Below are 24,866 nucleotides of genomic sequence, written 5' to 3'. Positions count from 1 at the left end.
CCAGAAGAACAAAAAAATTATGTGGCGAGACTGCGGACGATTGTCACAAATTCACTAAACAGAGGTAGATCACTTGAAACATCAAGAGTTCCTCAGATTGAAAATGTGAAAACACTGCTCCTGATAACTTCAGGAATTCTTTTGATTACCAATACATTGAACCGTTCATACTTTACAATGTACACAACATATAAACTTTTGGATCATTACATAGATGGCTCTGTGTATGCACATAAAAATGCAGGAACCCAAACTGCACATGCATTAGAAAAAGTTAATAATTCCAAATACTATTTTCATGAAGTTAACCTTGCCAATGGCAAGGTTTCTTTATTACTGATGTGAATTACTGAGTCTGAGCATAGGAAAGCAGACAAAAACAGAACATCAAAGCAAATGAGCAATGCACAGCACTTTAATTGTCATAAAGCATTCCGCTCCACAAAAATAGAAAGAATTGTATGACACTGCTCTGACAAAGTACCAACAAAGGCACACAAACAAAACACCAACACAGGCACACAAACAAAATACCAACAAAGGCACACAAACAAAACACCAACACAGGCACACAAACAAAACACCAACACAGGCACACACACACAAAACACCAACACAGGCACACACACACAAAACACCAACACAGGCACACTCACAGTATCAAGTCATGATCTCTTTGCTGCCAGTTTATTGAATGAGTGGGGGGAAAAAAGTGAGCACAATTTACAGGTGAGGAACCTGTCACACTTTTTTTGTGTGTGTACAAATAAATTATAAATACTATCAAAATGAACAATACCGAATGGCTGACTTCTGCATGCAATGGGAGCGAACCAAACCTTGCGTAGACTTGCAGAGGAAACTCAATGGAGCAAGCTGTGTTGTTCACTCATCAAATCATAGCAGCATCTCCCTCTTCACAACCCTTTACCACCGAGCATCTCGACTTTTAGCATCTCTCTCCTGTTGCAGTCAACTGAGTATATTCCTGCTGTTGTTCACGAGATATCTTTCTTGTCTGTTTCACTGACACCATCACCAGACATTTCTTCACTGCAGGACACCCCGAAGAAACATACCAGCACTGACAAGGCAGGCGTGCACAGCAGACTGTTGTAGTCTTACCACTTAGTGGTCACTGTAACACAGAGATGTACAAGAACACAACAAAAGGACATGCCTCCAGTCTGTTTCGCTCCCTAAGCTCACTGCCCCAAGTTAACCTGAGAAAATGTTTCCTGTTTGAAATCCCACAGGGAGTAAAAAACTGAGATTTAAAATAGTAAATATAATAATAATAATAATAACAATAATGTGAATGTAGAGGAAAAAAAAAGGGGGGATTTTTTTCTCAACTTCCACCCCAAAGTCCAACTTTTCCTATGCTTGAGGGATGCAAGACTGATCACGCTGTTCCAATACTAGTATTCTTTGCACCCTACAACTTTCAATGGTAAAAGAAGTGAAATTAAACGTTAACCCCAAACTGAAAAGTTCTAAAACAACTTAAAAGTTCATAATTCAAAAGTTCTACATTTTTCAGACAAGTAGCATTCTATGTACACTGCTCCACAATGGATTATTCTGTTTTCCACTGTGTTCCAACATGGTTTCATCACAGATTTCTGCACTGTTGTGTGCTACAAAGAGCCAACAGAACAAGTTGCAAACAAAGGGGGTCGTTTCATTTCAACAATAAGACAGCTGCTCCTTGCTAAGCACACCAATGGTTCTTGTGAACATGGAACAAGATCAACCGCTGTGGCAAAGTGGTTAGCATTGTGGACCTGGAGGATGCAGGTTCGAGCACCATCAGAGTGTGGCCCGCTCCCATTCAGGTTTCAGTGTGCTGTAAGCAAACATGGGAAGACTGGGACTACATCGTCCAAGATCATCCACTTCACATTTGTTCCAGTTTCCTGGCCAACACTGCTGGTGTCTGCATCCCTCAGCCTGGACGACACCAGGATATAAGAGTACAGCTTTGTCAGGGAGTCCCAAATCTACATGGAGCCCCCATGGCAACACCTTCATCACCCCCAGCATTCATCATCATCCAAACACAGAAAACAAAATGTCCCAAATCCTGGGGGCACGAAACAACAGAATGTGTTAGCAGAGCACATCACGTAAAAACTTTCCACCAAACAAAAAAGTTGCTGACCAACTTTCTACCAAACAGAACATGTACTAATCTCATACTGGTTGTACAGAAGTCAATACTGTAGGGTTCAGGACATGCATCCACATGTTCACGTGTGTGAGTCGTCGTCTTCATTTGTGCAGACTGTGGCTACCACGTTCACTCGTGTATGTAACATGGAACCATACTGCGTATACACCAGTGGGCTTTTGACTGTTTTTACCCCCCACCATGCTCCCTTTCTGTGGGGAAATGGGTGGGGGTAATTCATTCAACACTGGTCAGTTTTCCAGGTCAGGGTCCAGGGGCACAAAGACTGGGAAGGGGCTGGGGGGCTGGGTCACAGGGCAACGTCACGCCCTGCTTGCTGAGGGGTCTATCTCCCCTGACCCTGACAAACACTTGGCCTATAACCACTGGCATGGCCTTCAACCACTGTTTACTACCATCTCCTTCAATATGAAGCCTTCATTTTAGGCTTTTCATTATTTGTAATCAAAATACTGCTTAAGACTTTCAAATAAATATTACATTAACAAAACATCCTTCAGAAGTCATTCATTCTACTTGTTTCTGGCACCATTAACTTTTCAAACTTCTATTTCATTGATTGAAAAGTTAATGGTGCCAGAAACACAAAGTGAAAGACCTTATGCTGAAAAAAGATGGCAGACTGAGATGTTTGTCTTCAAACCAAAAATCTTCTCATTCATTAGATGGACACCACAGTCTCCACAATGAAGGCAGCTGTACACTGCAGGTCCTACACAGCCACAGAACTGAGTATGCCATAATAAAACAAAAGTACTTCAATGGCCAACAAGCTGAGACGGAAATCCGTAACGCATGGAAGTACCCCCATCCATGTGTTAGTGAGGATGCAACACACGTGTTGTGTAATGACACAGAAATGACACAGCAGGGGGACATAGCCCAAGGGATAACCGGTTCCTGTGTTATCTCAAACTCCATCATCATTCTTGTGTCTTGATGTGTTTTCACTGGTTGTGAAATGACACAGCGAAGGTACTAGGGGCAAGACAGAGGGGTTGGTTTTAGTCTGTATTATTTTATAATACTTCATGAATCCAGATATCGTGTGTTTGTGTGTGTGTGTGTGTGTGTGTGTGTTGTGTGTGCATGCATGTATGTATGTGTGTGTGTGCATGTATACATATCTGTATGTGTGTGTGCATGTATGTGCATGTATACGTGTGTATGCACCCAGCTTTCCAAGCTTGCCAATCAAGACAGTGTCAGAAAGAATCCTCTGATGTCATAACTCCACTTGGAGGGACTTGCAGACATGGACACAGAGAGGGGAAACACTCTTCATCAACATCGGTGATGGCTGAGCCACAGCCAACCAGTTGTACAAACCATGTCATTATTACAACAACCTTTATCGATCCTGTCCTCTGGATATCTGAATGATTTAAAACACATCACAGTGAGGAACATAAACCGGAAAAAAAAAAAAAAAAAAAAGTATCATCCAGGCACAAAGCTGAACCCATAACACAAAGCCGGAGTCTCGGTGACAAGCCTACAGAAGCACTGGGTATACACTATACAGCAGCCTTTTTTTGAGTTGTACTGACACCTAAAAACATACAACTCATCACCATCCTGAATGAAGTCACTGCGTTTCTTTGCTGCTCAAAGCCATGGTGACCACACAGGGCCATACCAGGGCTGTTGAACTGTAACTATTGACCCGGTAGAATCTGGAGACAAAAAAAAGGAAAAGAAAACTGGGCAGAAGGACAGTCATTCATGCACATCAACCTTGACATGCCTCAGACATTGGCCATTCCATCAATTTTTCATCAGAGGGTTTAAAAAAACAACAACCTGAAATGCAAACATGATTACACAAAATCATACATAACAGGCATATAAAACAAAAGGCCATCAAGCATCTCACACAGCCACTGTGCAAAAAAAAAAAAAAAAAAAAAGAATATAACATAGTAAGATCGCACAATTTTCAAGTAAAAAAAAAAATGTCAAGGCTTTCTTGAAAAAAATATAGGTGAATGGAGCAGCAAGGTAGAGAAATATAAACAGAATCTGACAGACAGAAAAGGAAAAAGCTAGAAATAAAGACAGCAACAGAAAAGAGGAAATTTCTGGCACAGAATTTCCAGAAAGAATCCCCACCATCTCCACAGGGGCGGGGACTAAGCACCAGGTGGGGGCGGAGCTAAGCACCGGGTGGGGGCGGGGCTAAGCAGGGGGTGGGGCTTTGGGACAGTCACTGCAAATGTCTTCCTGCATCAATCAATGCCTTTCAAAGAGCTAACCTCTACTGCTTCAAGCAAGGAAACTTCACTCCTTAGCTACCAGCCGGACAAAATACATGTCTAATAACAACAACGTCACAGTATGCTAATCAAACAGTTTATCATGTTTTTCATATTTTTGGACAAACAGCTTCAACCGACAGAGACAATAATTCCTGCCAGAGAAAAAAAAAAAGCTTGTGAATGAACAACATGAACCAAAAACAGTGCAAGATGAATTACAAATATCCACAACAAAGTTGTCGCCAAAATAACCACATTTTCATCCAGTATTCAAGGCAGACCGCTGTGTCTTTCCTGCTCTCCTCGCAGTCCTAGTCCACCAACCATTCCTCGAAGCAAACAGTCACAGTCATCAGAGAATGCTGCCTTGGTAGGTCCACCGACCAGTCCATGGGATACATACACGCTCACAGTGGGACTTGGAACACACTCCATGTTTCATCTCTCTTCAAAATACCTACATGAGTACGTGAGTGAAACAGACAAAACGTTGATAAGTTGACCAGTGTTCTCTTTACAAGGGGACATGTTTTGTTGCAATGTTCCACAAATACAGGTTGGGGGAAAAAACAAGCATGTTTTTATTTGACCAGCGTTCTGTTATCCTTTGGTATTCAGGGTATACATGCTACACACATCTGCACACACACACAAACACACTCACACATGCATGCATCCATGCGTATACATATGGCTGGTAAAGTGTAAAGATGGATTGTCACCACAGGGATATACACAATGTAATACTCCTACTTCTCACATACAATGCAATACTCCTACTTCTCACATACACAATGGGGTACCCCAACATCTCACAAACACAATGTAATACTCCTACTTCTCACATACACAATGGGGTACCCCAACATCTCACAAACACAATGTAATACTCCTACTTCTCACATACACAATGCAATACCCCTACTTCTTACAAACACAATGTAATACTCCTACTTCTCACATACACAATGCGATAACCTAAATCTACAAACACAATGCAATACTCCTACTTCTCACATACACAATGCGATAACCCTAATTCTACAAACACAATGTAATACTCCTACTTCTCACATACACAATGCAATACCCCTACTTCTTACAAACACAATGCAATACCCCTACTTCTCACATACACAATGTAATACACCTACTTCTCACATACACAATGTAATACACCTACTTCTTACATACACAATGTAATACTCCTACTTCTCACATACACAATGCGATAACCTTAAATCACAAACACAATGCAATACCCCTACTTCTTACATACGCAATGTAATACTCCTACTTCTTACATACACAATGTAATACCCCTACTTCTCACATACACAATGCGATAACCTTAAATCACAAACACAATGTAATACTCCTACTTCTTACATACACAATTAATACTCCTACTTCTTACATACACAATGTAATACCCCTACTTCTCACATACACATTGTAATACTCCTACTTCTCGCAGACGCAACGGGATACCCCAACATCTCACAAACGCAATGGGATACCCCAACATCTCACAAACACAACTCCCCAACATCTCACAAACACAACACCCCAACATCTCACAAACACAACACCCCAACATCTCACAAACACTACACCCCAATATCTCTGTCATGATACCAAGTTGGTTGTCATAATGTACTTATTGTAAAGGTCAGATTTCCTGTATGGTGTGGCTGTGTCACTGTATTAATTTGAACTTGATATTTGGAGAAAAGCTCGTGATGCATGTGTCTTTAGGCGCTGATGTGAATATGTGTTCACGAGTTGCTGTGTTGTGAAGTGCACCAAAATTCTTGCCACTTCCCTCTCTGCACACAGCTGAACGGGTCACAGGAGTGACCTGGGAAAAAACAGACCTTGGGGTCTGAGAGTCATAGAACAGTCAGTTACCATTCTGAGAGAGAATGTGCGACGTAGCCTTGTTGAACTGTGAAGGTTCAGGGAAGCTGATTTTGAAGTACGGGTGAGTCAGTAATTTCGAGTTTGGTAATGAGAAATTCGGTGACATCATTTAATCTAAATTTTGTGAATTTCAATGTTGTTTTATTTTCATTTACGTTTCTGAACACTGGTTCAGTAAAATGAGAATTGTGACCCAAGTCATGTTAGTACTATTTTTACTAGTTGTTCGATTTAACTAGTTTGGTTCTGAGGATGTTTCAGGATCCTCAGCGCCTGGACTGTTTTCGGACGAAGGTGTTTGGCTGAAAAATCACCCACCGAAAGATGTTTGGGAAGCACCAACTGACAACACAGTCGTGAAAAGAAACCAATAAAAATTATCATCATGATTTAAAAGCTTTAACGGGAAGTGTAAGGGAGAATATAAAGTATTGTGCTTTCCTAGATTGAACTTTTCATATGATTTATCCCTGAAGGGAAAATGTGAACATAATTGTTTATTTTTCTTTGAAGTATTAATAATCAGAAAGGAGTTATTGTTATGTTGTTTATCCGGGGGTAAGAGTGAAGTCAGAATGTGAACGTTGTGTGCAAGTCTATCTGTCGTGTGAGCTTGAGTTGAGTGAATGCGGCAGTGTGACAATCTCACAAACACAACACCCCAACATCTCACAAACACAACACTCCAATATCTCACGAACATAACACCCCAACATCTCACAAACACAACACCCCAACGTCTCACAAACACAACACTCCAATACCTCACAAACACAACTCCCCAATACCTCACAAACACAACTCCCCAATATCTCACAAACACAACACCCCAATATCTCACAAACACAACACTCCAATATCTCACAAACACAACACCCCAACATCTCACAAACACAACACCCCAACGTCTCACAAACACAACACTCCAATACCTCACAAACACAACTCCCCAATACCTCACAAACACAACTCCCCAATATCTCACAAACACAAAACTCCAACATCTCACAAACACAATGGGATACTCCAACATCTCACAAACACAACACCCCAACATCTAACAAACACAACACCCCAACATCTATCTCACAAACACAATGCAATACCCCCACTTCTCACTAACACAACATAACACTCCATCTCACAGACGCAAGGTGACAACCTATCATCTCAGTCCTCCTCAGCACAGCTCTTCCCCATCGACACCATCACCCCTCAAAGCATGTCAAACCTCACCCCTCAAAGCATGTCAAACCTCACCCCTCAAAGCATGTCAAACGTCACCGGTAAGGGGACAAACACTAACAAGTCATTTCCTTTTCTGCCTTTCAGTTTCTTTATCACTCTCGTCATACATTCAAGAAAACGAAAAGCTTGCGGGGAGTGGGGGGCGGGAAGAGAGAGGCACACACACCAGTCCTCCTTGTGGCCAACTAAACTCCAGAGTGAAGAGAACTGTACAAGATGCTGTCCACTTTTCTGCTGCCTGCTTTGAGAGAGAAGTGTCTGATGAGTCCCCAGCTCATAGGTGGGGCTGAGAGGCGTCCGTGTTGTCGTCCAGGTGCTCGGCCAGCTTCTCGAACTTGCTGGAGTAGTCGATGGAGCTCTCCATCATCATGCTCTGCAGGGTCGTGTCCACCTGAAAGCACACGCCTCTCTCCTGTCATCGCCTGCCATCACCTGTCATCACTGCACACACCTCACCTGTCATCACCAGTCATGACCACACACCTCACCTGTCATCACCTGTCATCACCTGTCATCACCAGTCATGACCACACACCTCACCTGTCATCACCTGTCATCACCAGTCATGACCACACACCTCACCTGTCATCACCTGTCATGACCACACACCTCACCTGTCATCACCAGTCATGACCACACACCTCACCTGTCATCACCTGTCATCACCAGTCATGACTGCACACACCTCACCTGTCATCACCAGTCATGACCACACACCTCACCTGTCATCACCTGTCATCACCTGTCATGACCACACACCTCACCTGTCATCACCAGTCATCACCAGTCATGACCACACACACCTCACCTGTCATCACCAGTCATGACCACACACCTCACCTGTCATCACCTGTCATCACCAGTCATGACCACACACCTCACCTGTCATCACCAGTCATCACCAGTCATGACCACACACCTCACCTGTCATCACCTGTCATCACCAGTCATGACCACACACCTCACCTGTCATCACCTGTCATAACCACACACCTCACCTGTCATCACCAGTCATGACCACACACCTCACCTGTCATCACCAGTCATCACCAGTCATGACCACACACCTCACCTGTCATCACCTGTCATCACCAGTCATGACCACACACCTCACCTGTCATCACCTGTCATGACTGCACACACCTCACCTGTCATCACCAGTCATCACCTGTCATCACCTGTCATGACTGCAAACACCTCACCTGTCATCACCAGTCATGACTGCAAACACCTCACCTGTCATCACCTGTCATCACCAGTCATGACTGCAAACACCTCACCTGTCATCACCAGTCAAGACCACACACCTCACCTGTCATCACCTGTCATCACCAGTCATGACCACACACCTCACCTGTCATCACCTGTCATCACCAGTCATGACCACACACACCTCACCTGTCATCACCTGTCATCACCACTCATGACCACACACACCTCACCTGTCATCACCTGTCATCACCAGTCATGACCACACACACCTCACCTGTCATCACCTGTCATCACCACTCATGACCATACACACCTCACCTGTCATCACCACTCATGACCACACACACCTCACCTGTCATCACCTGTCATCACCACTCATGACCACACACACCTCACCTGTCATCACCTGTCATCACCACTCATGACCATACACACCTCACCTGTCATCACCTGTCGTTTCTTGTTATTACCTATCAAAAAAGGTGCAACAGCCAAGTGGTTAAAGCATCAGACTTTCAATATGAGTCAAGGGTTCCAATCCCAGTCAAGGTGCTTGGTGGACAGACATTTTTCCAATCTTCCAGGTCAACAGGCATGACAGACCTGCCAGTGCCTGAACCACCTTTGTGTGTTTATGTGCATGCAGAAGATCGAATGCAGAATGTGAAAGATCCTGAAACCCACATCAACATACAATGGGTTATGGAAACAAGAACATACCTAACATGCAGACCCCAGAAAGGAGAAAAACTGCCTTCATGACAGGAAGAATTGGTCATGCATGAAAAAAGCCCACTCGAGGGAATGTGTATGTAGCAGCCCAGAGGAAGAATCACCAGTTTTCATCTGACACAACTTCACCTTTCTCTTCCTCTGTGTGCACATGCATATGATTGCATATGTGTGTGCGTGTGTGAGTGGGAGAGAGAGAGAGTGTGTGTATGTGTGAGTTCTTTTTTTTTTAGCGTCTTTTCACTATCAGTGATATTTGTGTGTGTGTGTGTGTGTGTGTGTGTGTGTGTGTGTGTATGTAGGTTTTTACATGTGTGTTTTTGCGTGGGTGTTTTGGGGGGTTTTGTGTGTGTTTGTGCCTGTACATGTATGTGTGTTGCTTTTGTGTGTGTGTGTGTGTGTGTGTGTGTGTGTGTGCATGTTTTGCATGCGTCAGTCTGTCGTTTTTCTATATCAATTCTGTGTGTCTGTTTCCCTATCCAATTTTCTGTCCACCTGTCTCATTGTGCTTCCATACGCAAATGTGTGTGCATATGTGTGTGTGTGTGTGTGTGTGTGTGTGTGTGAGTCCATCACTTCCACACCTGCCAAAGTTTGGAGGGGTGGGGGATACAGTACAAATCTAGTTGTCCTGATGGGGACAAACAGTGTGGAAGCGGAAAGGTTAAAGAATCGCTGCTCCCTCACGTAGCTTGTCACACACAGATACTCAGCCAAGCGCACAAATGACTCTTCACAGAGTCAAGGAACAAGACAAGACAAGACATACACAGGGTGGTTTTACCAGAACAGACAAGCAACAAGTGCTCCTTGGTAGATGAAGCAATGTCTGTCTTCACATCGGAACACAATGACCTTTCAGCTACAACTTCCCAACACTGATCCAGTGGGATCATGTGCTTAGGAGGTACAGTACATTAAAAATACTCATTACTATTACCATTATTGTTAATATTATCACTATTATTATCATTATTACTGTGTTATCACTATCAAGAAAAGACGAAGAGAAGCGAGGAAAGGGAAACCAGCAGTACACTCACATCCAGACGAGCCACCAGGGAGTCCTGCGAGCTCTCCCCAAACAGGGAGGGGGGTGCGGGGATGAAGGAGGACGATGCCAAAGGCCCGGAGGAGGTGGAAGGCACGCTCAGCGTCGGCATGGCGACACCACCGCCACCACCACCCTCCAACGCCTCGGACTTCTTCACGGGGGACTGCAAGAAGGGGCTGAGGGAGAGGGGGTGGGCATGGTGGTGGAGGCTGGAGCCATTGCCGTTCTCCCCGCCCAGCGACCCCAGCCCTAACCCCTCCTCCTTCTTCACGGGGGACTGCTGCAGGAAGTGTGACAGGGAAAGACTGTGTGTGTGCAGGTCCGCGCTGTTGCTGTTCTCCCCCACCCCCACCGACGATGACGACTTCTTCACCGGCGAGTCCTCAAACCCGCACAGCGACAGGTCGGGTACCTGGAAATACCAAGACTGTTCAACACGGATCAGTGACCATGCAGAAGGTGGCGCCAGAAAACACAGAAACATTCCGGACTGATACAGGATACCGGCAGGAATGTCTGGCCACAATCAACATAAGTATGTGTAATTAGACAACACTTTAAGACACACACAATATTACAACACAAAAACACACCATGCACAATGTTTCTGCTTGAAGCCTTTATCTGGAGGGTTTCATAGTAGATGAAGGCTTCAAGCCAAAATGAAGGCTTCAAGCCAAAATGAAGGCTTCAAGCCAAAATATTGGGTTTGTTCAATACCAACTTCTGGCACGACCCCACCCCCTTCCTCTTGCTGTACCTTGTAGCATGTAATTATCATCAGGATAACCAGAATCACTTCAGTTGATCAACAACAACACTACTTCCGTTTTCTATCATGTTTTCGTAGTTGCTACTGTCGACATTGTGAGGAAAATCAAACAAAATTCTTGCCATCTGTTTTGTACTGTACATTTTGGGCAGCCATGATCAACAGCTCTTCGCTCTGCATCAAAATCAATCCAAAACTTGCCAAGAAATTGCTTTGAACACTCATCAAGGCCGTCGCCATTTGCAAGGGAGGTAAGCGTGGCTGGACACCTGATAATGCAGTTACCCCTAAACCACAGCTACATCCACGGTTGGAAGTGAAAGGCTTAATTGATGCAAACGTTATGATAATCCTGGTTCTGTTCCTGATTGTGCGGTTCTCTGAAATCCTCCATGCCCCAATATGGGTCGAAGGTTCATTAAATCGTGCATCTTGTCACAAGACAATGTTGACAATGCCAGCCAACTCATTATTTCTTGTTGTGCCCTGTGGCATGTAAGGTTGCCACCAAACATCCCCACTGCTGTCCAGGGCTGTGTTACCTCGCCTGGCCCAGCTCTCCTTCAGCTGCAGTCAACTCTCTCCAAGAAATAATTTTAAACATGGTGATTGTGTAGTTTACTCCAAATACTGTTTCACATGTTATCAAAAACAAACAAAACGCTTTTTATCAAATGGAAGTGAAACTACACTACAAATGACATTCTGCCAAACTGGGCTGCTAGAAAGATGATCAAATCAGCAAGAGAAGACATGGACTAACAGGCAGCAAATGGAGACTGGAAAGGTGCGGAAATAAAAATGTTCATAAAAATGATCACTGACAGCCTTCCTCAGCCAAACAGCTGGCAGGCTGAATGTGTCAGTGTCTTCAGAATGCCTTTGAAACCAAACGTTAGGAAAGCAAACAGTGAGAAAGCTGTGAAAGTGCTCTGCTGACCGAGTGGTCCAGTTCTGTGTCACCCTCTGCATTACCTCTTGTCCCAGCCACTGCGACTCTGCCCCCGCCTTGAGGGGTGAGCGGTGCGAGGGGCTGCCCAGGGTGGGGTGATGGGTGGGGGTGTGCAGGTTGTTCCGCGGCGTGCTCAGCGAGTGCTGGGGAGGGTGAGATATCTGCTGACCCCCCACCTCCTCCTCCTCCATCAGACTGCACTCCCTTTTCTGGGGAGACTTCAGCAAACCTGACAAGCCACAGGCAGGCAGTCAGTCACATGGGGTGTGGGAGTCACTCAACTTTCACACAAATACTGAAATGTTTGCAGACCAAGAATCCAAGGGCAGCTAAACCTGAATGCATGTCTTTCTTAATACCGAAACATACTAAACTAATGGAGAGAGAAAAATTGAAAAAAATGCCAATATGGAAATATATAAATAATTCCACTCATGCAGTCACACAATGTTAAATCTGGGTCATCGGCCACATTTTTCTCTTTTCTCTCTGCATTATTTTGTTGGCTAACAAAGTTTGTATTGCATTGTATTACTCTTTTTTGTCCCAACAGATTTCTCTGTGTGAAATTTGGGCAGCTCTCCACAAGGAGAGCGCATTGCTACATTGAGAGCGCTACCCATTTTCAGTCATTCCAATCAGTGTGCACAAAGAAAGTAAAGAAGTGAAGATGAATTCTACTTTCTTACCCTCTACCTGTTATTTGTCAGTGTTCTGCAAACCAGTGAAAAGCAATAACCATGCACTTCAACCAATGTTTATTTGACTCTCAGAAAACGAACGTCCCTGCACTTAAAATACAGACTGACCCTTACACTTCCCTACACTTGAGTACAAAAGCATGAACACATGAACACGCAAACACACACTCAACCAGCAGTTCAAGGAACGCATTTGTCAATATCGTAAACAGAATGGAAGTGTGTTTTGAGAGACTTTGAAAACTGAACTGGGGATTCCACATGACAGGCTGAGAAGGGAAATCTGTTCCACTCCACATGACCAAGATAGGAGAAAGATTTGCTGCTCACACTCAACAGCTCCCAGCCTTTCAGGAGAGAAAGTACTGACTGGTTTGAGAAAGTCTGATAGTTCCCTGTGGACTGCCGATGCTGGGACAGTGACAGACATAGCCCATTGTGGCTGTGTGTGGGTGACTTGGAGTGAGCAGTGTGGCTGTGTGGGTGACTTGGAGTGAGCAGTGTGGGTGACTTGGAGTGAGCAGTGTGGGTGTATGGGTGACTTGGAGTGAGCAGTGTGGGTGTATGGGTGACTTGGAGTGAGCAGTGTGGGTGTGTATTGGTGACATGGAGTGAGCAGTGTTGGTGACATGGAGTGAGCAGTGTTGGTGACATGGAGTGAGCAGTGTTGGTGACATGGAGTGAGCAGTGTGGGTGTATGGGTGACTGGAGTGAGCAGTGTGGGTGTATGGGTGACATGGAGTGAGCAGTGTGGGTGTATGGGTGACATGGAGTGAGCAGTGTGGGTGTGTATGGGTGACTTGGAGTGAGCAGTGTGGGTGTATGGGTGACATGGAGTGAGCAGTGTGGGTGTATGGGTGACTTGGAGTGAGCAGTGTGGCTGTGTGTGGGTGACATGGAGTGAGCAGTGTGGGTGACTGGAGTGAGCAGTGTGGGTGTATGGGTGACTTGGAGTGAGCAGTGTGGGTGTATGGGTGACATGGAGTGAGCAGTGTGGGTGTATGGGTGACATGGAGTGAGCAGTGTGGGTGTATGGGTGACTGGAGTGAGCAGTGTGGGTGTATGGGTGACTTGGAGTGAGCAGTGTGGGTGTATGGGTGACTGGAGTGAGCAGTGTGGGTGTATGGGTGACTTGGAGTGAGCAGTGTGGGTGTGTGGGTGACTTGGAGTGAGCAGTGTGGGTGACATGGAGTGAGCAGTGTGGGTGACATGGAGTGAGCAGTGTGGGTGTGTATGGGTGACTGGAGTGAGCAGTGTGGGTGTGTGTGGGTGACTGGAGTGAGCAGTGTGGGTGTATGGGTGACATGGAGTGAGCAGTGTGGGTGTGTATGGGTGACATGGAGTGAGCAGTGTGGCTGTGTATGGGTGACTGGAGTGAGCAGTGTGGGTGTGTATCGGTGACTTGGAGTGAGCAGTGTGGGTGTGTATGGGTGACTGGAGTGAGCAGTGTGGGTGTGTATGGGTGACTTGGAGTGAGCAGTGTGGCTGTGTATGGGTGACTGGAGTGAGCAGTGTGGGTGACTGGAGTGAGCAGTGTGGGTGTGTGGGTGACATGGAGTGAGCAGTGTGGGTGTATGGGTGACATGGAGTGAGCAGTGTGGGTGTATGGGTGACTGGAGTGAGCAGTGTGGGTGTGTGGGTGACATGGAGTGAGCAGTGTGGGTGTATGGGTGACTGGAGTGAGCAGTGTGGGTGTGTGGGTGACTTGGAGTGAGCAGTGTGGGCAGTGTGGGTGTGTATGGGTGACTGGAGTGAGCAGTGTGGGTGTGTATGGGTGACTTGGAGTGAGCAGTGTGGCTGTGTATGGGTGACTTGGAGTGAGCAGTGTGGGTGACTGGAGTGAGCAGTGTGGGGGTGTGTGGGTGACTGGAGTGAGCAGTGTGGCTGTGTGTGGGTGACTGGAGTGAGCAGTGTGGGTGTATGGGTGATTTGGAGTGAGCAGTGTGGGTGTATGGGTGACTTGGAGTGAGCAGTGTGGGTGTATGGGTGACTTGGAGTGAGCAGTGTGGGTGTGTATGGGTGACTGGAGTGAGCAGTGTGGGTGTGTGGGGGTGACTTGGAGTGAGCAGTGTGGCTGTGTATGGGTGACTGGAGTGAGCAGTGTGGGTGTGTGGGGGTGACTTGGAGTGAGCAGTGTGGCTGTGTATGGGTGACTTGGAGTGAGCAGTGTGGGTGTGTATGGGTGACTGGAGTGAGCAGTGTGGGTGTGTGTGGGTGACTGGAGTGAGCAGTGTGGGTGTATGGGTGACATGGAGTGAGCAGTGTGGGTGTGTATGGGTGACATGGAGTGAGCAGTGTGGCTGTGTATGGGTGACTGGAGTGAGCAGTGTGGGTGTGTATGGGTGACTTGGAGTGAGCAGTGTGGGTGTGTATGGGTGACTGGAGTGAGCAGTGTGGGTGTGTATGGGTGACTTGGAGTGAGCAGTGTGGCTGTGTATGGGTGACTGGAGTGAGCAGTGTGGGTGACTGGAGTGAGCAGTGTGGGTGTGTGGGTGACATGGAGTGAGCAGTGTGGGTGTATGGGTGACATGGAGTGAGCAGTGTGGGTGTATGGGTGACTGGAGTGAGCAGTGTGGGTGTGTGGGTGACATGGAGTGAGCAGTGTGGGTGTATGGGTGACTGGAGTGAGCAGTGTGGGTGTGTGGGTGACTTGGAGTGAGCAGTGTGGGCAGTGTGGGTGTGTATGGGTGACTGGAGTGAGCAGTGTGGGTGTGTATGGGTGACTTGGAGTGAGCAGTGTGGCTGTGTATGGGTGACTTGGAGTGAGCAGTGTGGGTGACTGGAGTGAGCAGTGTGGCTGTGTGTGGGTGACTGGAGTGAGCAGTGTGGGTGTATGGGTGATTTGGAGTGAGCAGTGTGGGTGTATGGGTGACCTGGAGTGAGCAGTGTGGGTGTATGGGTGATTTGGAGTGAGCAGTGTGGGTGTATGGGTGACTTGGAGTGAGCAGTGTGGGTGTATGGGTGACTTGGAGTGAGCAGTGTGGGTGTGTATGGGTGACTTGGAGTGAGCAGTGTGGGTGTGTGGGGGTGACTTGGAGTGAGCAGTGTGGCTGTGTATGGGTGACTGGAGTGAGCAGTGTGGGTGTGTGGGGGTGACTTGGAGTGAGCAGTGTGGCTGTGTATGGGTGACTTGGAGTGAGCAGTGTGGGTGTGTATGGGTGACTGGAGTGAGCAGTGTGGGTGTGTGTGGGTGACTGGAGTGAGCAGTGTGGGTGTATGGGTGACATGGAGTGAGCAGTGTGGGTGTGTATGGGTGACATGGAGTGAGCAGTGTGGCTGTGTATGGGTGACTGGAGTGAGCAGTGTGGGTGTGTATGGGTGACTTGGAGTGAGCAGTGTGGGTGTGTATGGGTGACTGGAGTGAGCAGTGTGGGTGTGTATGGGTGACTTGGAGTGAGCAGTGTGGCTGTGTATGGGTGACTGGAGTGAGCAGTGTGGGTGACTGGAGTGAGCAGTGTGGGTGTGTGGGTGACATGGAGTGAGCAGTGTGGGTGTATGGGTGACATGGAGTGAGCAGTGTGGGTGTATGGGTGACTGGAGTGAGCAGTGTGGGTGTGTGGGTGACATGGAGTGAGCAGTGTGGGTGTATGGGTGACTGGAGTGAGCAGTGTGGGTGTATGGGTGACTTGGAGTGAGCAGTGTGGGTGTGTATGGGTGACTGGAGTGAGCAGTGTGGGTGTGTGGGGGTGACTTGGAGTGAGCAGTGTGGCTGTGTATGGGTGACGTGGAGTGAGCAGTGTGGGTGTGTATGGGTGACTGGAGTGAGCAGTGTGGGTGTGTGTGGGTGACTGGAGTGAGCAGTGTGGGTGTATGGGTGACATGGAGTGAGCAGTGTGGGTGTGTATGGGTGACATGGAGTGAGCAGTGTGGGGGTGTGTGGGTGACTGGAGTGAGCAGTGTGGGTGTGTATGGGTGACTTGGAGTGAGCAGTGTGGGTGTGTATGGGTGACTGGAGTGAGCAGTGTGGGTGTGTATGGGTGACTTGGAGTGAGCAGTGTGGCTGTGTATGGGTGACTGGAGTGAGCAGTGTGGGTGACTGGAGTGAGCAGTGTGGGTGTGTGGGTGACATGGAGTGAGCAGTGTGGGTGTATGGGTGACATGGAGTGAGCAGTGTGGGTGTATGGGTGACTGGAGTGAGCAGTGTGGGTGTGTGGGTGACATGGAGTGAGCAGTGTGGGTGTATGGGTGACTGGAGTGAGCAGTGTGGGTGTGTGGGTGACTTGGAGTGAGCAGTGTGGGCAGTGTGGGTGTGTATGGGTGACTGGAGTGAGCAGTGTGGCTGTGTATGGGTGACTTGGAGTGAGCAGTGTGGCTGTGTATGGGTGACGTGGAGTGAGCAGTGTGGGTGACTGGAGTGAGCAGTGTGGGGGTGTGTGGGTGACTGGAGTGAGCAGTGTGGCTGTGTGTGGGTGACTGGAGTGAGCAGTGTGGGTGTATGGGTGATTTGGAGTGAGCAGTGTGGGTGTATGGGTGACTTGGAGTGAGCAGTGTGGGTGTATGGGTGACTTGGAGTGAGCAGTGTGGGTGTGTATGGGTGACTGGAGTGAGCAGTGTGGGTGTGTGGGGGTGACTTGGATTGAGCAGTGTGGCTGTGTATGGGTGACTTGGAGTGAGCAGTGTGGGTGTGTATGGGTGACTTGGAGTGAGCAGTGTGGGTGTGTATGGGTGACTGGAGTGAGCAGTGTGGGTGTGTGTGGGTGACATGGAGTGAGCAGTGTGGGTGTATGGGTGACTGGAGTGAGCAGTGTGGGTGTATGGGTGACTTGGAGTGAGCAGTGTGGGTGTGTGGGTGACTGGAGTGAGCAGTGTGGGTGTGTATGGGTGACATGGAGTGAGCAGTGTGGGTGTATGGGTGACTGGAGTGAGCAGTGTGGGTGTGTGTGGGTGACTGGAGTGAGCAGTGTGGGTGTGTGGGTGACTGGAGTGAGCAGTGTGGGTGTATGGGTGACTGGAGTGAGCAGTGTGGGAGTATTGCCACTAAAACAGTGTAGATGATGGGAGAGCACAACAAATAAAAAAGAAGAACATTCTATGAACATGCAGGGACATAAGATAAAGAGACAAAGAGGTTACAAAAAAAAACCCAAAAAAAACAGACTATTTAATCCCTGCCGTTCATGGCAACACAGACAGGACAGACAGCAGTAACGTACCTGAAAACCCTGCGTTCCCATCTGCAACCATCTCCAGGAACTTGTCCCCAGGGTTCGACGCTTCTGAAAAAGGATATCTATCGCTCAGTGTTTTATCACCATGTCTGCCTCCAGGACTCAAAACTAAAATGGTGTATGCTTCAACACATGCCACAACACTTTTCTCTCCTTCTACATTCACTCTTCTGTGACAGACGGCTGTTTTTGCTCCACCTTTCAGGGTGGTATGTATGTTTTGGGACAGTGTGTGCATTCTGGGTACAATAATGTTTTCAAAGTTCGCTTAAATACTGACATGAATTATGGGATCTTCAGCATGTGCATATGCAGGTGTATAAACACATTATGGGATCTTGAACATCTGCATATACAAAAGGGAAATCTTAAAAAAAGGAATAAAACAAAAGCACAAATCCTTCAACACAACACATGGCACATATCCTTCAACACAACACATGGCACATATCCTTCAACACAACACATGACACAATACCTTTCAATACAACACATGGCACATATCCTTCAACACAACACATGGCACATATCCTTCAACACAACACATGGCACAATACCTTTCAATACAACACATGACACATATCCTTCAATACAACACATGACACATATCCTTCAACACAACACATGGCACAATACCTTTCAATACAACACATGGCACATATCCTTCAACACAACACATGGCACATATCCTTCAACACTACAAATGGCACATATCCTTCAACACAACACATGGCACAATACCTTTCAATACAACACATGGCACATATCCTTCAATACAACACATGACACATATCCTTCAATACAACACATGACACATATCCTTCAACACAACACATGGCACATATCCTTCAACACAACACATGGCACAGTACCTTTCAATACAACACATGGCACAATACCTTTCAATACAACACATGGCACAATACCTTTCAATACAACACATGACACAGAATCCTTCAGACAACACATGGCACAAAATCCTTCAGACAACACATGGCACACCTTCAGACAACACATGGCACAATACCTTTCAATACAACACATGACACAGAATCCTTCAGACAACACATGGCACAAAATCCTTCAGACAACACATGGCACACCTTCAGACAACACATGGCACAAAATTCTTAACACAACACATGGCACAATACCTTTCAATACAACACATGGCACAGAATCCTTCAGACAACACATGGCGCAAAATCTTTCAACACATGGCACAGAATCCTTCAGACAACACATGGCGCAAAATCTTTCAACACATGGCACAGAATCCTTCAGACAACACATGACACAAAATCCTTAACACATGGCACAAAATCCTTAACACATGGCACAGTACCTTTCAATACAACACATGGCACAGAATCCTTCAAGACAATGCAGCACAAAATCCTTCATTTTTATCATATTAAAAAGGCAAAGAAAAAAGAAAAAGAGTGCTTTGAGAAACACACAGAGAAACAGTGGGAGAGAGACTGTATGCCTGTGTATTTGTGCAAGAAATGGCAGTGATTGCCAGTCTCTAAAATATGTGTACATATTATTAACGTCATTATTATATTTTGGACAAACAATCTAAAAGAAAAAAAATGTTTTGATTACAAAGTCAACATGAATCTATTGCACATAACCAATGCAGAGTTATGTTAAAATGTCTCAACTGTGATTCCTTTGCTTTTGAAAGAACAGAAACTGCTTTGCAAAGAGGCGGAGGGGGGTGGGGGGGGGAGGGGGAAAAAAACAAACAAAAACCTCCAATACAACACATGGAACAAAACCCATGCAGACAAGACGTGAAACAAATCCCATGCAGACAAGATGTGGAAGGAAATCCCCTTCAGACAAGATGTGGAACAAATCCCCTGCAGACAAGACGTGGAAGGAAATCCCCTGCAGACAAGACGTGAAACAAATCCCATGCAGACAAGATGTGGAAGGAAATCCCCTGCAGACAAGATGTGGAACAAATCCCCTGCAGACAAGACGTGGAAGGAAATCCCCTGCAGACAAGATGTGGAAGGAAATCCCTGCAGACACAACATGGAAGGAAATCCCTGCAGACACAACATGGAAGGAAATCCCTGCAGACAAGATGTGGAAGGAAATCCCTGCAGACACAACATGGAAGGAAATCCCTGCAGACAAGATGTGGAAGGAATCCCTGCAGACAAGATGTGGAAGGAAATCCCTGCAGACACAACATGGAAGGAAATCCCTGCAGACAAGATGTGGAAGGAAATCACTGCAGACACAACATGGAAGGAAATCCCTGCAGACACAACATGGAAGGAAATCCCTGCAGACACAACATGGAAGGAAATCCCTGCAGACAAGATGTGGAAGGAAATCCACTGCAGACACAACATGGAAGGAAATCACTGCAGACACAACATGGAAGGAAATCCCTGCAGACACAACATGGAAGGAAATCCCCTGCAGACAACACATGGAACAAATCCCCTGCAGACAAGACGTGGAAGGAAATCCCCTGCAGACAAGACATGGAAGGAAATCCCCTGCAGACAAGACGTGAAACAAATCCCCTGCAGACAAGACGTGGAACAAATCCCCAGACTCACGATTGGACGGTGCAGCCAGGGAGATGTCCAGCATGGCTGACAGGGAGGGGGGCGACACACTGCTGCTGATCAACTGATGTGTGGACTTCACGGGGGAGGGGTTCGGCGACACGATCACCGGCATGTCCAGGTGGCAGGGAAACAGGTCCGACTGAAGACACGCACGCACGCACGCACGCACGCACACACACTCATTAGCATGCAACATACTGACCAGATTGAATTAAATCACTTGGGGAGTTCAGAGCCAAAAAGTCAGAGTAACAAATGTCTAGAGCTATTTAAACCAGACCTCACACAGCCTTACAACACTCTTTTTTCCAGACAATGCTGTAAATTACATGCCAGCAGCAGGTCTTTGAGTCTAATATTACCTGACACTCCAAAATCACACTCAACTCCATCACACAGAATGCAGAATTCATATCAAATAATCCCGACATTGCAACAGGTCAGCCTGAATTAATTTAATTATGTGACACACTCAAAATCGGGCAGCTACACACAGGTATCTTCACACACACTTTGTGCCACATGAGTGCAGCTGTACAACAGTGTCTGCGAATCAGACCTGCAACAGTGGAGTGCACTGTCAAAGCCAAACTTCATACACAAAACTCAGGCAACCTCATCAGAAACATGCTCAATCCCCTTGAAAACATCAGCGAACAACACAGAGGCTAAAGCCAATATGCTAACAGTACCAAGTGAGAATACAACTGATGGAGAAAGTGAAACTTTAAGTGGCCGCTGCAGTATGGAAATATGCACACCTGGCCCATGAGAAGCAACCATTTGTTACAGATTAATCAGTACATGGGGTATAACATGTCAAGTAAAGATTCCAGAAATGAAACGTCTCATTTCCAAAACACACTGTTCTGGATTTGCAGCACTTACGGAGCTCACGGAATTCTCCCCCATCAGATTACCAACAGTCACCACCGGAGCTCCTGCAACACACACACACACACAAGCATACATGCACACACACACACACACACAGGCATACATGCACACACACACACACACACACACACACACACACATACAGACACAGGTATACATGCACACACACACACACACATACAGACACAGGCAAGCATGCACACACACACACACACACACACACACACACACACAGACACAGGCATACACGCACGCACACACACACACACACACACACACAAAAACACCAAAGCATTAAAAATAAGTAACACACAGAAATGTGTCAGTGGGAAAATCCACATATGTACACTCAACTTCTTGTTTAAAAAACTTGCCAGCCACAAAGACCAACACACAGCAAACAAAAGGCAAAGCCTTCAAGTCTCATTTGTGCTTCACGCCGTATCCAGTAAAGGAATCACGAGGAGAAAAATAAAAAAAGAGATTTAAAATATCGTTGAAAAGTGCTCTGTATTAAATAGGATATAGAAAATAAGCTTGGAAGAAGGAAAAAAAAGGCTGCAAGCAGGATCGAACCATGCATGTTCAGTTCCATAGCAAGCAGACTAATCCCAACTGCTGCCACACATCTGACTAAATTGAACGTTCAAAGCAATGTTGAAGTTTTCTTCTTCGTGCGATAAAGAGCTGTGATTGTAGTGGACGTATTAATGCTGTTTAAATCATGTTTTTTTGTGTTGTATTATATCTCAATTATTCTTCTATTTCGGCGGTAAAGAGGACGTTGCCATCACTTCAAGCACATCGCAACATGGTAGATCTCTAGATCTGCATGAACCAGTCTACAACCAGCTGAAAGAAATGATCGATTCAATTTTTCTTTTATGTTCATTCCAGTTAATTCAGTGTCCCCTTTGTAATATTTATTGCAGTCAACACTTTGATGGTGTAGTCAGATCACTGCATGTGTTCTGTCCAGGATTTTATTTCTTTCCTTTTGATCTGAACAAGAAAAACGAGGTTATGTTGTCTTCAAACACAACCAACCTTCTAGTAACTCAATGGGACGTGCTTTTTAGAATTTTTGGATTTCGGAACAAATCTCAACAAAATAAAACGTTAATAATTCGGAAATTCAGCATAATTTGGGAGACTTACAACCTGTTATTGGTATGACTGTGATGATTTTTTTTCCCGTACAATGTTGAAGCCAAATTTGGTATTGGCAGACAATGTATTTCCAGAGAAAATGGCAATGTTAAAGTTTACCACGGACACACAGACATACTGACACACACACACACACACACACACAACTGAACACCGGGTAATAACACAGACTCACTTTGTTTACACAAGTGAGTCAAAAACTGCAGAACATTCAAAACTGTCACAGCTTTCTTTTTGGACTGTGTTCATCAACTGACACACTCACTCATTTCTATGACTGGAATTTTCATATGGCTCTTTTTTTCACAATATATATATATATATATGGCTGCAAAAGGTGCATGTTTTAAAGGTTGGCTAAAACTCCTGATGACATATAATCTAGGCTCCAGAGGTGCCAGCCACTATGCTTTAATTTAACCTGTTCCAGGCCAGAAAAACAAACAAAATAAATAATAATGAGAAAAAAAATCTAAAATAATTATCAAGAACATAAGATAAAGACAAAATCAATTCAGACTTGTAAAAATGACTAAGAATGCTTACCACCATCCACATCTGGATGGGATGACACTGTTGAAGACACAGCAGTCACTGCGGACGACGCCATGGTGGTTATTGCCGACACCACAGGGGTCATCGAGGTCAATACTGCGGTGGTCACCATACACGACTCACCGGTCGCCACCGACGACATGATGTGGTCGCCCATGGCAACCTCCGTCTGTTGGGCCATGGCCTGCTCTGTCTGCAGTATGGCTTGGTGCGACATGGCCGGCTGGGCCGACGGGGATGGCACTGGAGTGGCGGCCCCTGGCAAGGGCTGCAGAAGGTTGTGTGGCACCAAAATCAGAGAGCTGCCGGGCATCTTGGGAAGGAGCGTGCGCTGACCCACCGTGGGCTTTTTCCGAGGCCGCCGTTTGTGCGGAGCCAGATAATCCAGCTGTACATTTCAAACAGCACAGACTAGGGTTATTTTTTCACCACAAAAATATTCAGTTGTTATTTCTAATAATATTATTATTAATAATAATAATAGTAAGAGGACATTTGGTATACCCAATCAAATAATACAAATGATGATGAGTGTTTACAATGAAAGACAGGACCAACGCCTCGACCAAACCACCCCTCACGGAAAAGACCACAGCCACAAACAACTTGACCTTAGGGGTGAAATGCCAATAGGTCGTTAAACTCACCCATACAACAATGAAAAGCACACTGACATACGCATGCTACAAAAAAAACAAACACCCAATACACCTGCATGCCCCAATCCTTCCCCTCCAACCCAACCCACAAAGCACACAGAAAATAAAGAACACACCCCCAACCCACAAAGCACACAGAAAATAAAGAACACACCCCCAACCCACAAAGCACACAGAAAATAAAGAACACACCCCAACCCACAAAGCTCACAGAAAATAAAGAACACACCCCCAACCCACAAAGCACACAGAAAATAAAGAACACACCCCCAACCCACAAAGCACACAGAAAATAAAGAACACACCCCCAACCCACAAAGCACACAGAAAATAAAGAACACACCCCAACCCACAAAGCACACAGAAAATAAAGAACACACCCCCAACCCACAAAGCACACAGAAAATAAAGAACACACCCCCAACCCACAAAGCACACAGAAAATAAAGAACACACCCTTGAAGTGGAAGCCTGGCTGTCCTGCGGTCTGCTCATCTTGCCCACCAATGACTGCTGCACACTTGTCTTCTGGGGGCAACCCGGGCGCACAGACATGGGTACAGCGATCGGCATGGGTACCCGGAATACCCCATCCGTGTCTGGTGCCTGGAAACAGTCATTTTCTATCAGTCAACCCCTTAATCATAATGGTCAGGGTTTTTTTTCGTTTTTGTTGTTTTCTGGTGAAAAATCAAAATGTTAAAAAGGAAATTTTTTTCCTAAAATTACGTTTAACTAACATACTTACCGTGACCAACCAAAATGTTAAAAAGG

At 46.0% G+C, this 24,866-nt stretch overlaps 1 protein-coding gene across 1 annotated transcript in view; it reads right to left on the bottom strand.

The window, feature by feature from the left end:
- Positions 1 to 670: 670 nt before the first annotated feature.
- The window catches only part of LOC143298537 (uncharacterized), a 47,961-nt gene continuing 23,765 nt past the window's right edge, over positions 671 to 24,866 (bottom strand). Inside the window, exons 13-20 of the mRNA XM_076611399.1 lie at positions 24,549 to 24,698; positions 23,425 to 23,821; positions 21,700 to 21,752; positions 20,800 to 20,950; positions 18,200 to 18,262; positions 12,369 to 12,574; positions 10,611 to 11,033; positions 671 to 8,014 (exon numbers count right to left, since the gene is read on the bottom strand). Of these exons, the coding sequence (XP_076467514.1) occupies positions 7,898 to 8,014; positions 10,611 to 11,033; positions 12,369 to 12,574; positions 18,200 to 18,262; positions 20,800 to 20,950; positions 21,700 to 21,752; positions 23,425 to 23,821; positions 24,549 to 24,698 (1,560 nt within the window). The 3' untranslated portion in view covers positions 671 to 7,897. The remainder of the gene's footprint in view (positions 8,015 to 10,610; positions 11,034 to 12,368; positions 12,575 to 18,199; positions 18,263 to 20,799; positions 20,951 to 21,699; positions 21,753 to 23,424; positions 23,822 to 24,548; positions 24,699 to 24,866) is intronic.

Source organism: Babylonia areolata, chromosome 24 (assembly GCF_041734735.1).
Source record: "Babylonia areolata isolate BAREFJ2019XMU chromosome 24, ASM4173473v1, whole genome shotgun sequence".
Lineage (NCBI taxonomy): Eukaryota > Metazoa > Mollusca > Gastropoda > Neogastropoda > Buccinidae > Babylonia > Babylonia areolata.
Note: the sequence above shows the minus strand (reverse complement) of the source record. Positions and strands in the feature narration are given on the sequence as shown.